The following is a 21535-nucleotide window of genomic DNA, read 5'->3' on the forward strand; positions in this document are numbered from 1 at the left end:
TTTAATTGCTTCTGCATCCCATCTAAAATGGTGGCTAAAGCCTTCAAATCTATCCCTTCAGCCATCGTGCTCGGGAGGAGATCTAATTCCTCAATAAGAGGCGGGCACTTCAATCTGTCAGAATACTGGATTTGCGATCTCCTCAGAAGCCGATGACTGTTCCGCAAATCCCCAACTCTGTAGCCAGCAGTAGTCTAACAAAGAACTACTACCGAATCCAGGTTAGGGGAAAGGGGAAGTGGAAGAAAAATAAGAGAGACTCCCTCAGGTTATGGCCCTCCTTCTGTGGTTCTGCTCTGGGACCTGCAAAAAGCACAAACAATTAATACTGTCCCTAACCTGAAGGCTAAACATGTATTACCTAATTTGTCCCTAATTACCTGTTTAATTCTGAGGGGTAGCCACTCTCTTGTGAATTGATGTATTATGATCGATTGGAAGAACTTCCTGTCAATTCACTCTGCGCACTTTTAGAAACCACCAGTCTCTGATATATATGCTTAATTACGCGCAGTAAGGTAAAGCTGTTAAAGAGATGTTGGACTAATGGAATCTTTCCTTTTAGATTAAGTTCTCCAGGAACTAAATTCTCTTCAAAACTCTGTCTCTCAAGTTCCTCTCTGAATTAGCACGGCCCGCTAACTCTCTATAACATGTGGCTTTTCAAGTCTCAGTTCTTTACAAGGAATACTTCAGAATTGGCATCAGATAATCCTGTCAGGCTGCTTACCAAACTGACAGCGCTGCTTTAGAACGTGCTGACAGAAAATTGCCTTGTGCTAGGATGGTTCAAAATGTCCTTACTTGAATTCTGGAGATTGCTTCTCTTCACAGAAGCCTACTCCCTCACCATACTCCGGTTCTGTAACTCTTCCTCACTGCTATGCAGAAAAAGCGACGACTATCCTGTAGATAGAAGAAGTCACCTCTTGACAGACCTGGCATCTGAAAATGTCACAAATATCAATTGCATAAGGAGCTCTTATACTGGAATCACAATATTATCCAAGAATCCAACTATAAATTTGAATTCCAGTCAGAGCGGCAGGAAACACCCGCTCCTGTCAGAAAGACGGTTGAAGTGCGCCGCGCGTGGCTCGCGCAGGCGCTTTGTTCCTGATTGGGAATCTCGAGTCAAAACAACTAGACCGAGAACCCAATCAGGAAGTGAACTAATTTCTTTTGCTGCATGAACGAAGCGGAACTCGTGTCTTCCGCAAAATCAATCGTAACGCTGCCTTCCAAACTGGACTTCGCCTCCGCCATTGTGGGTACTTATTCTTGATCCTTCTTCTTCTTGAATTGACACAGGAGCTTACTACGGAGGTCATGACATCACCCCATCCTGGATTCCCCTGGGTGTCTAGTTTTTAAAAAATGTTTAGGTTTGCTAGGTTTCCCTAGGTGCCAGTAGAGCTAGGGTTCAAAATCTACAGCTAGGCACCTTGCACAAAAAGGGTCAGATTTCACTGTGAAAATGTGGTGTGTCGGCGTTGCGTTTTGGGCCGTTTCCTGACGCGGGCACTAGGCCTACCCACACATGAGATACAGTTTTTCTCTGGAGACTTTGGGAAATGCAGGATGGTGGAATTTTGTGGATCCACGCAGATCCCAGAACTTTCCATCACAGAAATGGGAAGAAAATTTGTTTTCTTTAGGTCCTGCTTGGCGTTAGCAGCGCGCATGCGCTGCTCTCGCCATGTGAGGGCCTTTTGGAATCAATATGGATTCTATGTGCACGCGTACGGACAGACAAAAGATGTGCATGCGTATGGTCAGGAAATGTGCACGCGTACAGGTCACGGCGTTTCAGCACAACGCGCGCATGGCACGCTTTCACTTTCCCTCCCCCGTCTTAACCATGCTTGTGGAAATCCCGTTCTTCTTACAGTCAGCCCTTGCTCACATAGGGCATGATGGTCCTGGTGGTCACTTCTATTTTATTTTACTTTCATGGCATCATATCTGATAGACTACTAGTCGCAGATTCCTTAATGAAGAATTATCCCCAGGCGTGAGACTGGACCCGGAAAATGTTCTTGTCCCAGCATCTCTGCACTGGGTGGCGGCACCACGTGACTCCGCCCGCCGTTGTCTGCCGGCGTGACATCAACGAGGTTACATAAGCCCCACCCCGGCGCACTGACGTCAGTTTCCTTTTTTTCCGCGCGCCACACGGATCCGGATCGTGTCCCTGGCCTGTTTTCAGGCCTTCTTTTCACGCTTTTGGGAACCGTGTGCGAATGCCTTTGGGCTTCAAGACGTGTTCGTCTTGCGCGTGCCAGATATCGGCGACTGACCCTCACCCCATTTGTATGTGGTGTTTGGGTGAGCACCATGACTCCATGGACTGCGAGGCTTGTCAGCAGATGAAGCCAAAGTCCCGGCGGGAGCGCCGGATGAAGCACCTCTCGGCCCGCATGTCCAGGTCACTCGCCCGTTGGCAAGTGTCGCAGCTTGTCCCCGAGGCCCGGTCCTTGCCCTGTGAAGGACATGGGTCCTCCGCGGGTCGTGCGCCCTTGCGCGTTGTCACCCTTCCCGGCGTGGGCGCGACCAGAGTCTAAATGGAGGCCTATGCTGCGGCCCTGCAGGCCTCCTTGGCTCCTCCTCCTCTTCCTGGGACGTCTGCGTATCCCTTGCCAAGTGCGGGACATTCTGCAGAGTCTCCGGCGCCAACAGGTTCGGCTTCAGGTCTTGGAGATGGGGTGGCCGTCGGGGTGCGGCCCTACGGGGTTCCCCCATTCAAACCACGGCGCCCCTGCCTTGCCGCAAACCCCCGTGGGGCTCCCTGTGGTGTCGCGTGAGGTTGCTCGAGTCCCCCTCGGTCCTCGTGGCAGGCGGAGGCCTTGTCCGATGCCGAGCTGATGCCTCTCAGGCGCCGGCGGCTGCCGTTCTGGCGGTGCCGCAGGGGCTGGCCAGGGGCCGGGGCACGTCCCCGGGTCCCCCTCGTCTCTCCACGCAGGCGGCTGCCTCGTCGGAGGTCGAGTCGGTGCCATTCTTTAGCCACCCTGGCTCCGACCCCGCCTCGTTCTCCCGCTGCACAGATCGTAGTGGAGGTCATTTCGGTGTCCCCTTCGGCGCTGGTCGACGCCACGCTGATGCCAGTGGCAGACTCCACGGCGCCGTGCCGGCGTCGGGTCGTCGATTCGTCTTCGTAGGCCCCCTCTTCTCCAGAGATTCGGCAACTTTTTGTCTCTTCTTCCCAGGAAACGGGACACCGCGTCGTGGCATTTTCCCCAGCGTCTTCCAAGGAGGGGTCCTCGCCGTCCCCGCGCCCACAGTCTTCCCCAGAGGCGCCTCAGGCTCCCCACTCATCGGTCAACCTTCCCCCGTTCTGAGCTTGGCCTTTTCTTCCTCCGGTTGGGCTGGGGGATGGCCAGCTTAGCTTACAGCCGTCGCCCACGGAAGAATTGCTCTCCCCACTGTGTTGCCCTACAGAGGCGAGTGCTGCCTTCGCCCGGGCTGTCTCCACGGCTCATTTGCTTGAGGTTCTCCATCAGGGCTCTGGTGGACGGGAGCTGCTTCTTCCCTTCGAAGCTTTGCTCCGTAATTCTCTCTTGGGGGGGCCTTGGGGCGTCCTGCCACAGGGGACCCTGTGCCCCAGCCGCTCCTAAACCGCCACCGTCTTGCTCTGCATGATCCGGTCTGCCTTTCCTTCCACCCTTCTGCAGACTGCCTTTCCGGTGGTTAGATTCATGGGGGCGTAACATCTTCGCTTCCTCCAGTGCTACCTTGCGGGTGCTCAACACGCTTTGTGTGTTAGCCACAGCCACTTCCGGCTTGTGGGATTCCATGGTGTCCCTTCTGTCTTGCGCTTTTTAGGAGGGTGCCTGCGCTGATCTGCGGCACCATGTGTTGGATGGCCGGGAGCTGGCCGCGTTTATTCTTCGCTCGGCTCTAGATGTTTCTGCGGCTCTTGGTCGCACTATGGCTTCTTCGGTAGCCCTCTGTCGCCATGCTTGGCTGAGGGATAGTGTTTTCCCTGAGAATGTTAGGGAGCGTCTGGTTGACCTCCCTTTCAATGGCGCTCTTTTGCTTCATGCCTCTGCGTATTCTGCCATTCAGCGGTTCCTTGCGGGGCTTCGTCCTCCTCCTCCTCCTCCCCCTCAGTGAACCTGGATGTCGGTCCTCTGCTGTGTTCTGGGAGGTGTTCTCTCATTGTTTTCTGGGGTCTAGTGTCCGGTAGCCCCGGTTGTGTTTTCTGTGTGGTTGGTGTGCCTTCTGGGTCCTTCGGTTGGCCCTTCGGTGCTGTTGGCTGCTGGTTCAGCCCCCTTTTTTGACTTGTGGCTTTGACTGTTGGTAAGCCCATGTAGGTCCTGGTATTGGGCCTTTCGTGTCTTCTTTTTTCGCTGCTTGGGAAGCCGTCTGCGGTTTTACCCGCAGGCCTTTCTATTTTTCCTCTGCTGCGGAATCTTTTCCTAAGAGGTGTTCCCATGTTTTCTTGGGACGTAGCATACCCTATGTGGGGTCCTTGTAGCTATTACATAGCTCTGTCATGTGCTGGGGAGGTGTGGTCGCCCTTTTCGGGTTCCTTGCTCTCCTTGGCGTCACGGTATATCGCAGGTGCGGTCTCTTTGACAATTGTCTTGGCGCAGCTTGCGTTGCGCCTAGGTCTGTCCTTCTCCCGGTTCGCTACGTCGCTAGCCCAGTCTGGCCTGCTGTCTGCAGCGTGGTGTTGTGGCGATTCCGCCCTTCTGTCCAGCATTTCGGCCTGGTCCTCTTGTCTGGTGTTCCAGAGGGACTGGCTTTCCTTGGCTTTCTGTGTTCTGGTTGACTGCCTGGGCCCATCCTCCGTGTCTCTCTCTCCCTTTCTCTTCTGCCTGGTCACACTTCTTTCGTGGGTCAGTGTGTGTAACGGGACCGGCCCCTCCTTTAGGGTGTGTCCTGGCCCTCCGTGGCTTCTGCCTTCGGCTTGCGCCAGGCTTGTTCTGGTGCACTGCTCCATGGTGTTGCCTGCGCATGCCTGCTTGTTCTGGTCCACCGTCGTGGCCTTTGATGTGTTCCCTTGTGCCCCTGCATCCGCTGGGGCTTTGTGCATCTGTGCCTTCCTTCTTACGTCTGCGCTATTGGCGGTGAGGCCGTTCCTGCCTTGTCCGCTGCTTGCGGCCGAGTTGTGTTCGGCTGTTTCCTATCACTATGTGTGCTTCTTACGGCGGGCCCTGCCTCCAGTTCTACCTCTTCTCTCTGGGGTTCGAGGTGGTTCTTTTGTTCCTTGAGGCCCTTCGGGTGCTGTCTGCCCCTGCGGGGTGATGGGCGGTTCTCCCTTAGTTGGGCTTGGGATCTCCTGGCCTTCCCTTCTTGTTGCTGTGACATGTCCCCTGCTGGGGCCCTGTGTCTCTCCTGCTGGGGAGGCTCTCTCGCAGGCCCTCCTCCCTTCTGGGTATGGCTAGGGTATCTATTCTACGTTAAGGACTCTACGGCTAGTAGTCTCTATCAGATGTACAAGTTACTTACCTCCGGTAACGATTCCTTCACGACCCGCCCTTCCTCCCCGTTCTGTGGGGACCCTCAGCTTGGTTTTCTGCACTTGCCTCCCTCTGAGTGGCTTGTCTTCTGTGGGTGTCCTCTTCGCTTTCTTCAGGTCAGGCTGTCCGGTTCCGCTTGATTGTTCCACCCCCCCCCCCTCTTTTCTTTTGATACAGGAATGGTTGGTTTCTGCGTGCCTTTGCTTCCCTCCAGCTGTTTTCTCTCCAGCGTAGGGACCTCCTTTTGCTCTTTTTTTCCCCTCTGTTTGTTTGGAGTTTCCGATCCCCTTGCGGTCTAATGCATTGGGGATTCTTTGCCTGTCCTTTGACCTCCTGCTCCTTTCAGGGGGATATGGCCCTCCTTGACAGTGTAGTCTGTGGGTGGATTGCTGTTGCTCCTCTGTTCCGGGCTAGTGGCCCTTCACTGTGTGGTTTGTGGTTACAGCATCTCTCTCTTTCTGTTCCGGCGCTTTCACATACTTGTGCCTCCAGGATGGCTATGGCCTTGGCTTGCTCGGTTGTTCCTCGGAGTGGTGCTCTGCTCTTTCCCTGCTATGGCTTCACTACTATAGCCTTCTAGTACCTTGGTGCCAACTGGTGCTGTTCCTCACCCTTTGTTTCTCTCTGTTTTGTTTCTGTGATGGCTCCCTGTTGTGACGTGGAGAAGTTCTCCGAAGCAAACTGACGTCAGCGCGCCGGGGAATCTGAAGCTAGAATCGTCTCTAACAGATACATTGTTACCGGAGTTAAGTAACTTGTACTTTCATTTGCTACATTTTATCTCCCTCCAGTGGACTTTTATTTTCAATTTTGTTCCCCTTTCAGTAGGCTTTGCAATGTTCTTTACAAACTCGTATGAATTTGCAGTCTTTCAGCCTCGCCCAAACCTTCCACTTTTACCCGTCATAATTCTCAAAGCCAAAACGGACCGAATATGACCGGTCTGTCAGCGGTGGCAGCCCATGCCCTAAACATAAATCGTAGCGCCGAGAGGTCCAAACTCTGGTACTGTGGCGCTCTTTGTTTCAATGCGGGGTGCGAAATCTCAGAGCAGGACTACGCCGTTTAATAATGTATAATTCGACCCTTGCTGAATAATGCCTTTTTGAGACCCTGCAGACCAGCTCTCTTATTTTTACAGCATTTGCATTCAACTGAAGTTGGTTCCACAGTTTGCATCTTTTGTGTCTTAGGCTATAAGTGTCAGATCAAAGCAATAATTAAAGAATTACATTGTAATGTTGATGACTGATTTTTTGTGAGCAGTGCTTGCTCATATTCATTTGGGTATATTTCAGATGATTTGTTTATTCTGCTGCATCTATTATAGCTTTTGTAACCAAAATAAAGATGTTATTGATTGGCAATATAGCAAAAGACAGACACCTCAGAGACAGTAACGCCTGATTGTTGAAGTTGCAAGAAAAAAAAGCATCAAATGCAATATGTGTCGCCTTTTATTAAGTTAAAGCTATTTGCTTTGCTAATGGTGTTGTATAGCAAAGCATATGGCTTTAAATTAATGAAAGGCGAGACCTATTGCATTTTTAATGCTAGCTTAACTAAGTTTGAGGTTTGCAAGGGATTCTAGGTACAAAACCTGGTGAGAGGCACACAAGTCACCCCGTCCTGGATTCCCCTTGGTGTCTAGTTTAAAAAAAAGTGTACAGGTTTGCTAGGTTTCCCTATGTGCTGGCTGCACTAGGACCCACAATCCACAGGTAGGCACATTGCTAAAAACAAGTCTGTTCCTAGTGGGCTTTCTGCTGCCCAGGGATGGAAGCGGGAGGGGGGGATGCCCCGATATGCCCCCAAGGGGGGCAGAAAGATTGTGGCTATGTTTTTGGGGGGTGGAGGAATTGGTATGCCCATTCTGGGCAGCCCCCACCCCCACACATAAAAAAAGACAGCGTAATCCCTGGCACCTAGTGGGTTTTGGGGGCAGATCAGCGGCCACTGCCCCCATACGCCCCGCGGGGGGGGGGGGCTGACTGTGGCATTCTGGGCTGACCTCAACGATGAATTAAAAATAAAAAACATTCCTGAGGCTATTGCCCCCATCTTCCCCTGGGGGGAGCAGAAAGACTGTTGCATTTTTTTTGGGGGGGGGGTGGGTGGGGGGGGGGAAGCATTGCCATGCCCTTTTTGGGCTGACCCCACCCCAACGTCAATAAAAAAAAAAAAAAAATCCCTGGTTTCTAGTCTGATTTCTGCCCCCCTCCGGTGGGGCAGATTGGGGGCTACTGCCATTTTTGGTCCGCCCCCACCCCAACGTCAATAAAAAAAACAAAAAGTCCCTGTGCTACTGCCACCATCTGCCCCCCAGGGGGCGGGGGGCAGAAAGACTTGCATTTCTCTGGGGAGGGGGGGGGGGCATTGCTATGCCCTTTTTGGGCTGCCCCCACCCCAACGTCAATAAAAAAAAAATAATCCCTGGTTTCTAGTGGGATTTCTGCCCCCCTCCGGTGCGGCAGATTGGGGGCTACTGCCCCCATGAAAATTAAATGAAATGAAAATGTGTTCTTGTAAAGCGCACAGCTACTCCACAGTGTGTCCTGGCGCTGCAGGACCGGCTAGGGACAGAGAAATCAGAGTTTGAAACAGTCGCACTAAAACCAGGACAGAGGCATTATAGCCGGAAAAGCCAGGTTTTTAGCTGTCTCCTGAAAACAAGCAGGTCTTGGACCAGCCTAAGATGAAGGGGTAAACTATTCCATAGGCGGGCGGCCAGCACTTTGAATGAGCGCCCGACTGCCCGTGAAAATTTAGGAATAAGTATCGGGGCCTGACCAGAGGACCTCAGGGCACGATGTGGCACATAGTGTTGAACCAGTCTCCTGAGATAAACGGCGCCCGTGTCATGAAAAGCTCGGAACGCCAGAACCAATGCCTTAAACTGGATCCTCTTGCGTATTGGGAGTCAGTGCAAGGTTTTTAGAGGAGTAGACATGTGTGCTCTGGCTCTCACCATGAGAATAGCTCTGGCCGCTACATTTTGAGCCACCTGCAAGCGGTTCAGTAAGTACTCAGGAAGACCCATATATAGTACATTGACATAGTCAAGCCTGGAGGTGACTAAGGCTTGAACTAGTGTCTTTCGGTGCTCAATCGGCAGCAGAGGGAGAACGTTTTTTTTAGACATTTTCAACATGCCAAAGCACGTGCCAACAACAGTCTGAATTTGGGCTTTCATGGTTAAGGTGACATCTAACTTTACCCCTAGGTTTTTCACTATGCTTACAGGGGCCGCAGGAGGAGACATGTCACCAGGCCACCAATTGAGCCATGATTCACAAGGTGAACAGCCAAAAAAGATAATCTGATTTTTCAGGGTTGCATTTCAGTTGATTGGGCCACAACCAAGGGAAAACTTTCGACAAACAGGTGTTAATCTCCTCACTACTGAAATCACAACCTTTATCACGCATGAATAGCAGTTGAGTATCATCGGCGTAAAATACTATCTTAGCGCCGTGCGACTCTGCTAAAAGAGCAAGAGGAGCCATATAGATGTTAAAGAGTGATGGACTCAAAATGGACCCCTGCGGGACCCCCCACCTTCATGGGGGAATGGAGGCCGAAAAAGGGGGGGGACCAGATTTCTTGATGGCGGTCGTTGAGGAAGGAAGCAAACCACTTAAGTACCGTGCCCCTGATGCCAAAGTCCAATAGGCTTTGCAAGAGCCGGTCGTGGGGCACGGTATCAAAAGCTGCAGAGAGGTCTAAAAGTATCAACGCCGCACTTCCTCCACCATCCAATTGCTCTTTAATGGTTTCAGAGACTCCCAGTAAAGCTGTTTCAGTACTGAGATGGGTCCTAAAACCAGACTGACTTTCATGGAGTATATGTTTGGCCTCTACATACTCAGTCAGTTGTAGGTTGACATATTTCTCCAAGGTTTTGGAGAAGAATGGCAGCAGTGAGATGGGCCTGTAGTTCGCAGCCACAGTGGGGTCTTCAGAAGGCGTCTTCAGCAGGGGGATGATTTTAGCCCTTTTCCAGCAGCCAGGAACCAGCCCCTGTTGTAATGAGGAGTTCAGAACCAAATTGACCGCTGGATTTAGGATCTCTGCAATGTCCGAAAATGTTTTTGCTGGACACGGATCTGAAGGAGAGACGGACTTCGGAGAATACATGAACTCTAGGGATTTTTCAGGGGAAATAGGCAGGAATTAAGTAGAAGAAGGACTGGTGCTAGGGCTGGCTACACCAACCAGACTTGCACCATCTTGCATTACAGAAGAGGGGGTGGTAAAGGACTGTTGAATAATACAGATTGGGGAAAGAAAGACTTACATTTCTCTGGTGGGGGGGACATTGCCATTGTGACGATTCCATCCCAGGTCCAATGCCCCTCAGGATTCGAGTGATGCCATAGGGGGTTCACCTCTCGACGTCCCCAACTCCTGCTCTAATGGCACGGAAGGTTGGAGCAATCGAGCGAGGGAAGGGAAGGAAGGGAACAGCAGGGAGTAGAACCTGTAAAGGAAATAAACATACAAACACAAATGAAGTATTAAAGCATATACTCTACGCTCATTAATTCTCGCTAGTGACACCAATTCCATTCAAACTGAGGACTGGGTGTGTCTGGTTATTCTCTTTGCTAGTATCAATATTGCATCATAAGTGTACCAACAAATAAACCAGAACCAGGCACCTCACATGCATACATGAACTAAGAACAGCAGGAAACCACCACCCTCCTTCGTCTACTGAGTGCCCTGTAAAGAACTGCGTGGATGTTTCTGAACGCCCGGAACCTCTCCTTAGAGCCCCATAGTCTCTCAATGGCAAATCAGAAGTCTTAGTATGGCACGAAGTGAGGAAATGGTGATCGTTAATGTGAACCAATACTAACAACCTTGTTTACTTTGCAAGACGTTATTAAGTTACAATCAGACTATCTTTCCATAGAGGTTCATGAGTTTTTTGAGCTACCTATCCGTTGTGGTTGAATACACCACTCCTTGGACCCTAGTTCTCTTAACGTAAACGAACGATGCTCCCCCACTGAAGGATTTGGTGGAAGAGCGGACGGCACAAGCAGGATTCCCTGCTTAGCGCCAAGGCAACAGCGCTCCCTGCCCCACCAAAGACTGAGGCGGCTTGAAGGGAGAAGGCCTCCAGTCCGATGAGGAGGCTTAGGCGAGAAATACCTGCCGTGTGTCGCTCCGGTCCTGAAGCGCCGAACGCGGCTCTGGCATTTACCGATGTCTCTGGGGAAACGCGTCTACCGCCGCTCGACTCAGCTGAGCAGGCGACCTAGACTTGCATCAGAATTGCTGGCGGGGGTTTCTTCAAAGTGACCGGGGAATCGAGTTCTCACAACAGGTACCGGCCAACAATCCAAAGGAGCGGCTTCTTACTCATCGGAGCGGGTTCAGAAACAACGGAACTCGCCAATCAGGAATTACGCACAGCGTCCTGTGTGCGTCACATCTCTTTTGTGCTCGCGACTCCTCCCACGCTATCCCCGGGTATTCTCGCGATCGTAGGCAATGCAGGCGTGCGATGACTGATTCCTGACAGACATGCCCTTTTTTGGCAGCCCCCTTCCCCAACATCAATAAAAAAAAAATAATCCCTGGTTTCTAGTGGGCTTAAACAGCACAATCACTATCACATTGATAGCCGAAGATATCAACAATACACATCAAAATACTTCAAAAAAATCCGGTAAGTAGCACAAATATACACTGGTCTCCAGGGGGAGACCAAACCACAAACTAAAGAAGTGGAATGCAAACTGCAAGGAAGAACAGCTCTTGGATCAAAGGACTCGGAGGAATTGGGAACCCCACAGAAAATGTGTGCAGAGTGGAAACACAGCTGCGTGCCCATACATGTCAATGGAGAAGTTGCGGTTGCGGTTTTAAAGAAAAAGGACCCTTCCCAGAGAGCCCTGAAGAAACCCTTCAGAGTACAAAAGGTTGGAGAGCCACCCCACCCATGAATGCCCCAGGAACCAGGTTATCTGCACCAGGGAAGGCAGGTGTATAGGGGTGAAGTGATTTCGAAACCTCCTGTAGATGACAATACAATACTTGGGAAGAAAAGCCTCTGGAGAAGTCTCTGAAGATGTACTGTGAAATCCAAGGGTGGATTCTTGTAGACTAGAAACTGCAAGCTGAGGGGACAGAGTCTCAGCCAGTTGGAGGTGACCACGAGGCACAGAAGCACAATGCCCACCCTTTGCAGAGAGCTCAGGAGAGTTGACAAGTACCTTGTCACTTCAGCTGCGGTGACAAAGGGACACTGTGTTTGCTTTGTTTGCCCTGATTTAGCAGTGTATGCCTAGACGTGGGTCACTTGCTCGCTTTGCCACATGTTTCATGCGAGCCTGGCTTATGAGGGATGTTACACTGAAACTGGTCCCAGGATGCATGTTTCTGGTCCAGGGAAGACCTGGCTTGGCAGTTCAGGCTGGACTGGTCCCATGAGGATTTGTGTGAAGACTGATTTGCATATGGCTGCATCTGAACTGGTGTGGCGAAGTGAGCTAAAGAACGATGATGGATTCAACCCATATCTGTGACGGGGGTGAGTGTCTGAAAGATTTCAGCGCTCCGTCCATCATTTCCTTGTGTTTGCTTTGGAAGACCAGGAGCCATACACGAGCTGTCCCACATCGGATGTTGTTGTCTAATTGATTGGTGTTTGGCAGGAGCACCAACAACCCTTGGTAGCCTTAACTGGCATGGGAGATGAAAATATGCAATCGTTGAGACCAGCAAGGTTCAAGGGACTCACCAAGTGCAGGAATGTCAGAGCAGGCCACAACGAAGCAGGAAATCCCACCAAAGCAGGAGAAGACCTCAAGAGGACCCACAGGCTGAAGGTACATAAGTCGCAGGAGGACCTCAGGCAGCTCACCAAAGATAGAGGCCCATGGTTCAAGGGATGCAGCGAGGACGCTTATCTTCAAATGATGAGGTGTTGGAGGCTGGAGCTTCTTGTAGCCCAAAGATCTCTGGAGTGCAGAGCAAACAAGCCTTGGCAACTGCAAGTCAATGCAGTGCACAAGGGTTTGGTCCCAGTAGCTCCAACGAGGGATAGTGTCCTCCAAAATGCAGGGAAGACAGGTCAGTCCTCTGGAGAGCCACAGAACAACCACCTGTGTTGCTGGGCCTTGGGAAGTCCATAGGATGACAGGAGCAGCAGATCGGTCAGCTTTGTTGCGGTGCCTGGTCCTTCACTCCAAGGGAGATTTATTCAGATATCCTTGATGCCCCAGGTCTTCTGGAGAACCTGAGTGAAGCATAGACACAGACAAAGCAGAAGACGTGCAAAACAGCGATACCAGGAGCAGCAGGAGTCTTCCTTGATGCAGTTTCAGTTCCGGACGAAGTCCAAGTGTCCACACAATCAAAAAGTGTCCTGGTGAGGTGAGTCTCCTTCCACAAGGAATATGAGGTCCCACCCATGGGAGAGCCATCAGAAACCCACTGAAAGGGGGTTGAAACAACTCAGGGTCTCTCCCAGAGGGGAGGATACTTTTGCAGTGGTGGTGCGAAAGTGGGTGGGGAGGTTGAGGTCCTGGACCTTACTCTCCCCTCAGTAGCAGTCATGGTGCTATAACCATAGTTGCTCACACAGAACCATTACTCTGATTTAATGAAGCCCTTATAAATGTCCTAATTGGGGTCTGGTCCAAGCTCGCAAAGGGGATCCTGTGCATAGGACAATTACCTACCACCATCGCACTGCCCCAGGGGACCCCAGTGTCCTCACCCAGCACTCGAATGCAGAGTGGTTGTTGGTCCAGGCCTCTACCTTAAAAATTCACCCCTGGGCATTCCCTTCCACTCCACTAGACGGGGAATGCAAAAGGCTGGATACCTACGGAAAGAGGATGTTCTCTTCTGCCAGCCTGGCACTGAAGTCGGTTAACACTGCGTGCCTCTTAGGCCGATGCTCCCAAACCATCTGGGACTCGGTTAACCAAGTGTTGCCCATGGTCTCTTAGGAGGCTTGAGACATACTTTCTCAATCAGTTTCAGATGGGAGCGACGCAGCCAAGTTCACATTCCAGATTCCACATCTACCTTCTGGAGCTCTGGGCAATCCGGCTGGCATTGAAAGCCTTTCTACCCTTCATCAAGGGAAGGCTACATCAAGGGAAGGCTTGGGCAGGTGTTCACGGACAACACCACCGCCATGTGGTACTGCAACAAACAGGGCGGGTTGGGGTCGTGGACCCTTTGTCAAGAGGCCCTGCGTCTTTGGACATGGCTGGAACAGCAGAGCATATCCCTGGTGGCTCAACACCTGGCAGGTTCTCTGAACACCAGGGCGGACGAACTCAGCTGCCGGTGCTTGATGGATAACAAATGGCATCTGAACTCTGACGTGGTGCAAGGCCTCTTTCTGCAGTGGGAAGAGCCTTGGTTAGATCTATTCGCCACCGAAGAGAATGCGCAATGTAATCAGTTCTGCGCATTGGAATTACCAAGGCGGCACTCGCTCGGCGACGCTTTTCGACGCGAGTGGAGCTGCGGTCTATTGTACGTCTTTCCGCCTATACCACTTCTGTCCAGAGTCCTGAAGAAGATTTGGCGCGACCGGGCCCAAGTCATCCTTGTGGCTCCGGATTGGGCACGAAGATACTGGTATCCCGAGCTACTCGGCATGGCGATCGATCCTCCGATCAGTCTGCCTCTTCGGGAGGTTCTTCTGTCGCAGCAGCAGGGAACGTTCCACCACCCGAACCTGTCCAGCCTCCACCTCCATGCGTGGAGATTGAGCGACGACAGTTGACAGCTTTCGATCTTCCTCCCGAAGTCTGTGATGTCATTCTGGCAGCCAGGTGTCCCTCCACTAAAACGGTATACGCCTGCAGGTGGAACAAGTTTGTGGCATGGTGCACAGCGAAGGCTGTGGATCCCCTTTCTGCCCCTCTTTCTGAAGTCCTTCTGTTCCTTCTTTCTTTGGCCCAGCAGGGCTCTGCTCTGGGCACTATCAAAGGTTATCTTTCGGCCATCTTTGCCTTTTTGAGGCTTCCAGATCAGCCGTCTCTCTTTAAGTCCCCGGTTGTTAACCGTTTTCTTAAGGCATTACGCACACATTTCCTCCCGTGCCGTTCATTATGCCTCAATAGGACTTGAATCTCGTTTTGACCTATTTGATGTCCTTTTGAGCCCCTTCATACCTGCCCTTTGCATCTTCTTACTCTTATGACTGCTTTTCTGGTCGCTTTTACCTCTGCCAGGAGAGTGAGCGAGCGCCAGGCTCTTTCTTCCAAACCTCCTTTCCTTTCTGTTCATCCGGACAAGGTGGTGTTAAAGACCCGTACTTCTTTTTTGCCATAGGTGGTCACGCCCTTCCACATCGGGCAGACCATCACTTTGCCTATCTTCTTTCCGCCTCCGCATCCTTCGAGGGAGGAAGAGAGGCTCCACCGTCTGGACCCAAAACGTGCGCTCGCTTTCTATCTCAAGCGTACACAGCAGTTCCGGGTGAATGAACAGCTCTTTGTTGGCTACGTGGGCGCCATGAAAGGTCGGGCTGTGCACTAACGGACCATCTCTCGTGGGTCATTCTGTGCATCATGCATGTTACTCCTTGGCTAAGAAGGAGCCTCCTGTGGGGCTGCGTGCCCATTCTACCAGGGCAACTGCAGCCACTACTGCCTTGGAACGTGGCGTCACCTTGCAGGACATTTGTCAGGCAACTACGTGGGCCTCGCTGCACACGTTTACCAAGCATTACTGCCTTGACAGTCAGGTCCGGAGAGACAGCTTATTTGGCCGTTCTTTTCTCTGTAACTTTCTGGTGTAATCTTTTTGCAGACCCACCACCGGGGTTGGAATTGCTGGGGTATCTATTCTAAGGCAAGGAATCTATCACTAACGTGTCTCTTTCAGATGCACAAGTTACTACTTGTGTAACAATATATCTGTAAGAGACATTAGTTAGCGATAGATTCTTTACCGCCCCACCCATCCTCCCCGTTCTGCGAACTGATTCTAGTTTTAAGCTCATTCCCCTTTCAGGCCGCTAGTTTCATGGCACCAGTGGTCGGTTTCTTGCATGGCTCTGCGTTCCTGGCGTGGAAAGTCGTGTACAGAACTGACGTCAGTGCGCATGGGTGGCGCCTAAGTAGTGTCCGTGACGTCATCTTGGCGCTTATGATGCCAGTGACGGACGCGGAGCCGCACGACACCACCTACTGACGCGCACGGGTACTGCTACAAAAAACTTTCCGGATCCAGTGTGACGCCTGGGGATATTCTAAGGTAAGGAATCCATCACTAACTAATGTCTCTTACAGTTACATCGTTACTCAAGTAGTGACTTGTGCTTTTAGTATATGGTTTGGTCTCCCCCTGGTGACAACTGTGTATTTCATGCTGCTTACCAATTTCTATTGAAAAGTATTGTATGAATTGTGTACATCTCTGGCTAGGAGATATCTGTATGTGTTGGTGAGTGTCTTATAATAAATACATATTTTTATAAATAAACTGTGTAGTTCTTTTTCATTTAATCTATACCAATAAGATTATGTTATGGTAAAACAAGCTGCTTTACACTCCTGGACTAAACCTGAAGGCTGCTCTCCACCGCTACCACTTAGAGAGCTTTCTAAGGTTGTCTAAGTCCACCAAAATCACCATAAGGGTTGTCTGGATGGGTTCAAGGTTCCCAATTAAACAAGTGTGCACTATATCCCAAGCCATCTTCTCACACCGGCCCTCTTGGGCCAGCCAAACAGTCTTGCGCACTTAGCATGTTCTCCATGCAGGCTGCATTACAGCCTGCGTGGAGAACATGCCCATGCTCCCAGTCAGCATCTGAGCACTGAAACACGGCGCTCAGACCAATCAAAACGCTGCTAAAACAGCGTTGTGATTGGCTGAGTGGGAGCCTGCGTGCGCTTCCTGTTCAGGGCAGCGAGGGAGGACTGCAGTGTAGAGCTGCGGCAAGAATGTAAGTTTTATTTTATTTTTTAATACCCACATCCCCCGCCCCCCTTCCTCCAATGCATGCTGGCCATCACTGTATACAGCATTATGTACTGCTGAAAAATACATGATTACAAGTCCAGAAATGTATACTTTTTGCTCTTCACTAACTGTTTTCATTTACTGTTTGAAGATGAGAGCTGTACGCTACCAGACATTAACTGCCGATGCTCTAACTGTTCTTAGTGTAGCCATGAAATATTACTGCCTGATTAAGTGTAACTTCATTAAACTGCTTTTAGAAAACTGAAATAACTCTAGGTAACATTTCTGCTTAATTTTATTTTCAGGTTGGGCCAACTGCAACACAAGCTATGCAAGAATTTCTTACACGACTACAAGTGCATCTTTCTTCTTCTTGTCCTCAGATGTTCAGTGAATTTTTATTAAAACTTGTACATATTTTGTCAACAGAAAGGTACATTACTTTTAAAGAGTTTGCTCTTGAAGGTTCAATAGACATTTTTTTGTAGAGCATGCATGTGTATCTGAATAGTTAAGTAGTTTATTTGCTGTTCAGCAAGTATAAGTCAGCATTTGGGGTCAGTTGCATATTTGTGTAGCTTTTCTAATTTTGAAGTGACAGCCCTGGAACTCTGTTTTAATTTTTGGTTTACTACTTACTAGAAGATTTACGTACACCACTAAATGCACAATGGATGATAGCGAGAAGTATACATAAGAGATATAAATAGTAATTGGCTATAGGGTTATCTTTTGTAAATGCTGATACTCCATCACCGGTTTCAGCCATCATTGCTTCTTACAAATAGCATTTCCAGTCTCTGTCCTTCAGCAGTGTGCTTCAGAACCTATCCCTTGTTTGCTGGCATCTCCTGTGTCTCTGTTGACTAACAAAGCATGAAACTCTTGTCACTTTTTGTTCACTTTTATTGACTTTTTTGCTCCAATCCCAAATCTGTTATTTCATCCTCAGCTGTCCAATAGTGCTTGCTAACCATTGTCTTATTTTAATTGCTGGGCTATTAGCAATGATGTTCTCTGGCCTATATTCAGCCAACTTTTATTGTGAAAGTGCAACACAAATGTTAGCAAATGTTGCTAGATTCTGTTTTGAATCTTGCTATACTCACTCATAAAACCACACTGACAGTGTGGGCTGAGGGAATCCTGTGACACAGAATGAAGCCCAGAGGCGAACTATAAGATCCAGAGGGGCACCCTGTGTGTACCTTTCTTTACCCTTTGTGGCTACTGTCAGCTTCTAGACAATGGAGGACTGACCACGGAAGCAGCAACAAATTATAGTGGCAGGGAGTTGCCTGTTTATTTCGCCTTTGTTTTTATATTAGTCTTTCAGGCTAAGTACTTCCTTCTATTCATGTAGGACATAGATGATGCTTGTGTTTCTTATGTATGTGTGAGGGGATGTGCATGCAGTGCATGTGCTAAATGTGTGCCTTGGAGTTTCCTCCTGAAAGCTCTCTAGGAGATGCATTCTGCCTTACTCTATTGGATTTCAACCTCCTTTATTTATACCTTCTTGCCTCTGTAGCTGGACACAGGTCTTGAAAAAGAGCAGGAGGGATCAGTCTCAGCTTATTTTCATATCCCCGGATTGGGCTTGAAGGGTCTGCTTTCCTAACTTGCTGGCTCTGATCACCTGCCCTCAACTTCTACTGCCTCTTTTGGGAGGACCTGTTATTCCAACAAAATGGCATTATTCTGCTCTTGAACCCCCACGATGTACACTTCCAAACTTGGAGATTGAGCAAAAGCAAGCTGGAGGCTTTTAGCTCCTGCTGATGGTGGTAGATGTTATTTTAACTGCTCACCATTCATCCACAAAGTCCACCTACTCTGTTTGCTGGTTAAGGTTCATTTCCTGTGGTGAGGACATAGAGGTCAGTCCTCTTCAAGCCAAGCTGCCTGACATTGTTTTGTTTGTTTTGTCTCCATCTTAGCTAGGCTTTGTCATGGACACAGTTAAGGGTTACTTATTGTACTTTTTGGTGTTTGTTTGAAGATGGTTTTTCATATTAACATTACTACTGCACATTAGTTAATGGCAGGCGTTCAGTTCAGTCGACGAGTTCCATCTTTTTCCCTAATACATTACTTTGGATTCCAGAATCTTTATTGTGAATTAGATTTTTCTTTTTTATTTGGGGTGGCCAACACACTCTTGGTGTTTTTTTTTCTCAGCCACCTCTAAGAAAGCAGCCCTTAGTTTCTACATTGATAAAACTAAGAAGCACCTGGTAGAGAAACAACTCTTGTCATGTTTACTGGTACAAATAAGAGAAAGATAGTCCTGAAATCGATCCTATTTAAATAAATTGTCATTTGCATTAAGTTGTGGGCAAAAAGTAGCCTTCTGAGGGTCTTCAAACTCATTTGGGCAGGATGAACGCTGTGACTATGGACATTGCTAGAGGCACTCCAGTGTTAGACATCTGTCAAGATGCTACTTGAGCCTCTGTCCAATCTTTAATCAGACACTACTGTACCAACTCTCAGGTTCTCATAGTAATCCAACGGTGAGGAGGTACTGCTTTGGTATTAATTTCAAAGGTTAGAAATCTGCAGTTAAGTATCCATCAGAATAACACATCTGATAGCTGCAGATTCTTTACCTTTGAATTCTCCCCAGGTGCCAGACTGGATCCGGGAACCTTTTCCAGCAAAGTCTCTGCGCTTTGGTTGAGGGCATCGTGCAACTCTATAGTGACATCGTCTCCCAGATGTGACGTCGACAGAGTCCATATAAGACCTTCCCTGACGCACCAACGTCGGTTTCTTTTTTTCCGCGCTACAACGCGGATCCAGATAAGTGGTTCCTCTGGATGTTGTTTGGCTTTCTATGACTTTTTTTTGTCTGAAACACTGCTTTTTTTCTATGCCTTCTAGTTTTAAACCTTGAGTCTTGTGCTCAACAGATGTCTGACATAGACCCTCATTCTGTCTACATTTGGTGCTTGGGTGAGCACCATGGCTCCGAGGAGTGGCGACACCTGTCAACAAATGAAGTCTAAGGTGTTGCGGGAGTGACGGATGAAGCTCCTGGCGGCACGGTTGTTGAAATCCGCTGAATCTCGACGAACTCTGTCTTCCCAATCAATGGTCGCTTCACGGAGCAGTTCCAGGAGCCATTCCTGTAGACGTTGCTCGCCATTGATGTCCCGCAATAAGTCGTGTCGCAAATGGCCACGGTCGCGGCGTGATTTCCCATGGCTCCTCACACCTTCAAGCTGAGGACCCAGTGCAAGAGTCTCTCCTGTGTCTCCCTGCCTTTCCTGGAGCCCGGGCGATTTTAACCGAAATGAGAGATTATTATTGTGTTCTTCACGCCATCTGTGAGTCTTCACCTTCCCCCTGGAGCACCTTCGGGCCCTAAGGAGGTGATATGTGCTTTTCCTGTGCCCACGCCGCAGGTTCACCCTCTGCTGCAGCTAGGCCTTTATGCACATCGACACCGGTGCACAGCCCTTCTTGGTACACACCTGCGGCGCCTATCAACCTAATCTCGGCACTCGACCCTTCGGTGCTCACTCCTTAGATGGTGACCTCCCCTCATTCTGTCCGCGGCGCTGTTTGAGGCCCTTCCACTGTCTTCTCATGACGTCGGTACGATACCCAATCGGTGTCAATCGACGTCTGGTGCAGAGCTAATGCATGTGTTTTCGATGGAACAATTTTTGGAAGAAAATGAGGAAGGGGTTGGGCTTGTGCAGCCAGTTCCTGCGGTTCCTCCTATGGTGGATAGTTAGATTGCCGATTTGGATGAAGCAAGCAGGTTAGAGTCTTCCCCTGCTTCTGGTCTACTTTCTCCTCCTGGCCTGGCCACGGCGAAAGCTCTTCTTTGGGTGACAGGTTGGAAAGGGTGGCTGTAGTTTTCTGTTTGACTCCTTTCAATGGCAAAGTCTACCGACCCCCTCATTCTAGTTCTTCACCTGGGCCAATCGGGTGTTGAGCCAGTACTGCCCTTTTGTGAGGCGCTGCATCATGTTTTGTTAAGGGTCTGGTCCAAGCCAGACATTGGTGCTCCTGTGGACCGTTTTATTGTCCACCAGCACCACCCTGCCTCCACCGACCCGGATGGTCTTCTCCGCCACCCGACAACGCAGTTTCATGGTTCAGGTTGCTACTGCTTCTCATGATTTGGATTGTCTGCCTCGTACTTCGCTTGATAGAGATTACCGGAGACGAGACTCTTGTTGGAAGCATATTTTCTCTTGCACCAGTGCTGCTTCATGTTCCATCAACACAACTTGGGTCCTCAGAAGTTTTTCTCATGCCTTATGGGGTTCATTGACATTGCTTCTGGATGCTAATTGGAACGATCTGGCCCAGTTGATTTTTCGATGGGCAGCTAGCTGCTAAATTGATCATTTAGTGTGGCATGGACACCACCGATTCGGTTGGGCCTGCCATGGCTTCTTCTGTGGCATTGCACTGGTGGGCTTTGCTTCGTACTAAGGGGTTTTCGGAGGCAGTCCTGTACACTTTAGTTGACATGTCTTTTAATGGCCTCCATTTATTTGGTGCCCATGCTGATGCTGCTTTGCATTGTTTTGGAGACAATAGGGGTAGTGCAGACACATACCTCTGTTTCCCTTCTCTCAACCTTCATTGTTATTCTACAGCTGAGTTGGTCATGTTCAACTTGTTATCCTGTGTTTTGTCACTGACTCGCATCTGTGTTCTGTTATGCCTTTTGGAGGGCCCCTGTACGATTCAGCTCCATATAGCATGTCACCTGGAGTGGTGTTCCTGTTTCTACAGGTCTTATTCTCCTTTGTATTTACACTGTCGATGGTATTTCTTTCTGAAATGAGATCAATTACCTGTGTTACCTGCTCTTAGGGGCACTTGTGGTAGACATATTACCATTCTTTTTAATAATTTGCTATACCTAATGGGATCCTGTTGCTTGTTTTCCCCTTGGGGAAGGTTGTGTACAGATTGTTGAGATGCTTTTACCGTTGGTCTCTCCTGATTCTCTCAGGGAGCACCCTTTGTTAAAGGATTTTCCACTGGAGCAGGGGAATGTCTGGCAGGGTGTCTACTCGGCAATCAATGTTCTGAGCCTGACCAGTGATTTCCATTGAGACACCTTTTCTCATGTGTCCCCATCCACT

General features: G+C 49.6%; 1 protein-coding gene across 1 annotated transcript in view; it reads left to right on the forward strand.

Annotated features, from left to right (window-relative positions):
- The window catches only part of BIRC6 (baculoviral IAP repeat containing 6), a 1973616-nt gene that overhangs the window by 1216281 nt on the left and 735800 nt on the right, over positions 1–21535 (forward strand). Inside the window, exon 45 of the mRNA XM_085609819.1 lies at positions 16724–16851. Within this exon, the coding sequence (XP_085465945.1) occupies positions 16724–16851 (128 nt within the window). The remainder of the gene's footprint in view (positions 1–16723; positions 16852–21535) is intronic.

This window comes from Triturus cristatus, chromosome 6 (assembly GCF_964204655.1).
Source record: "Triturus cristatus chromosome 6, aTriCri1.1, whole genome shotgun sequence".
Taxonomy (NCBI): domain Eukaryota; kingdom Metazoa; phylum Chordata; class Amphibia; order Caudata; family Salamandridae; genus Triturus; species Triturus cristatus.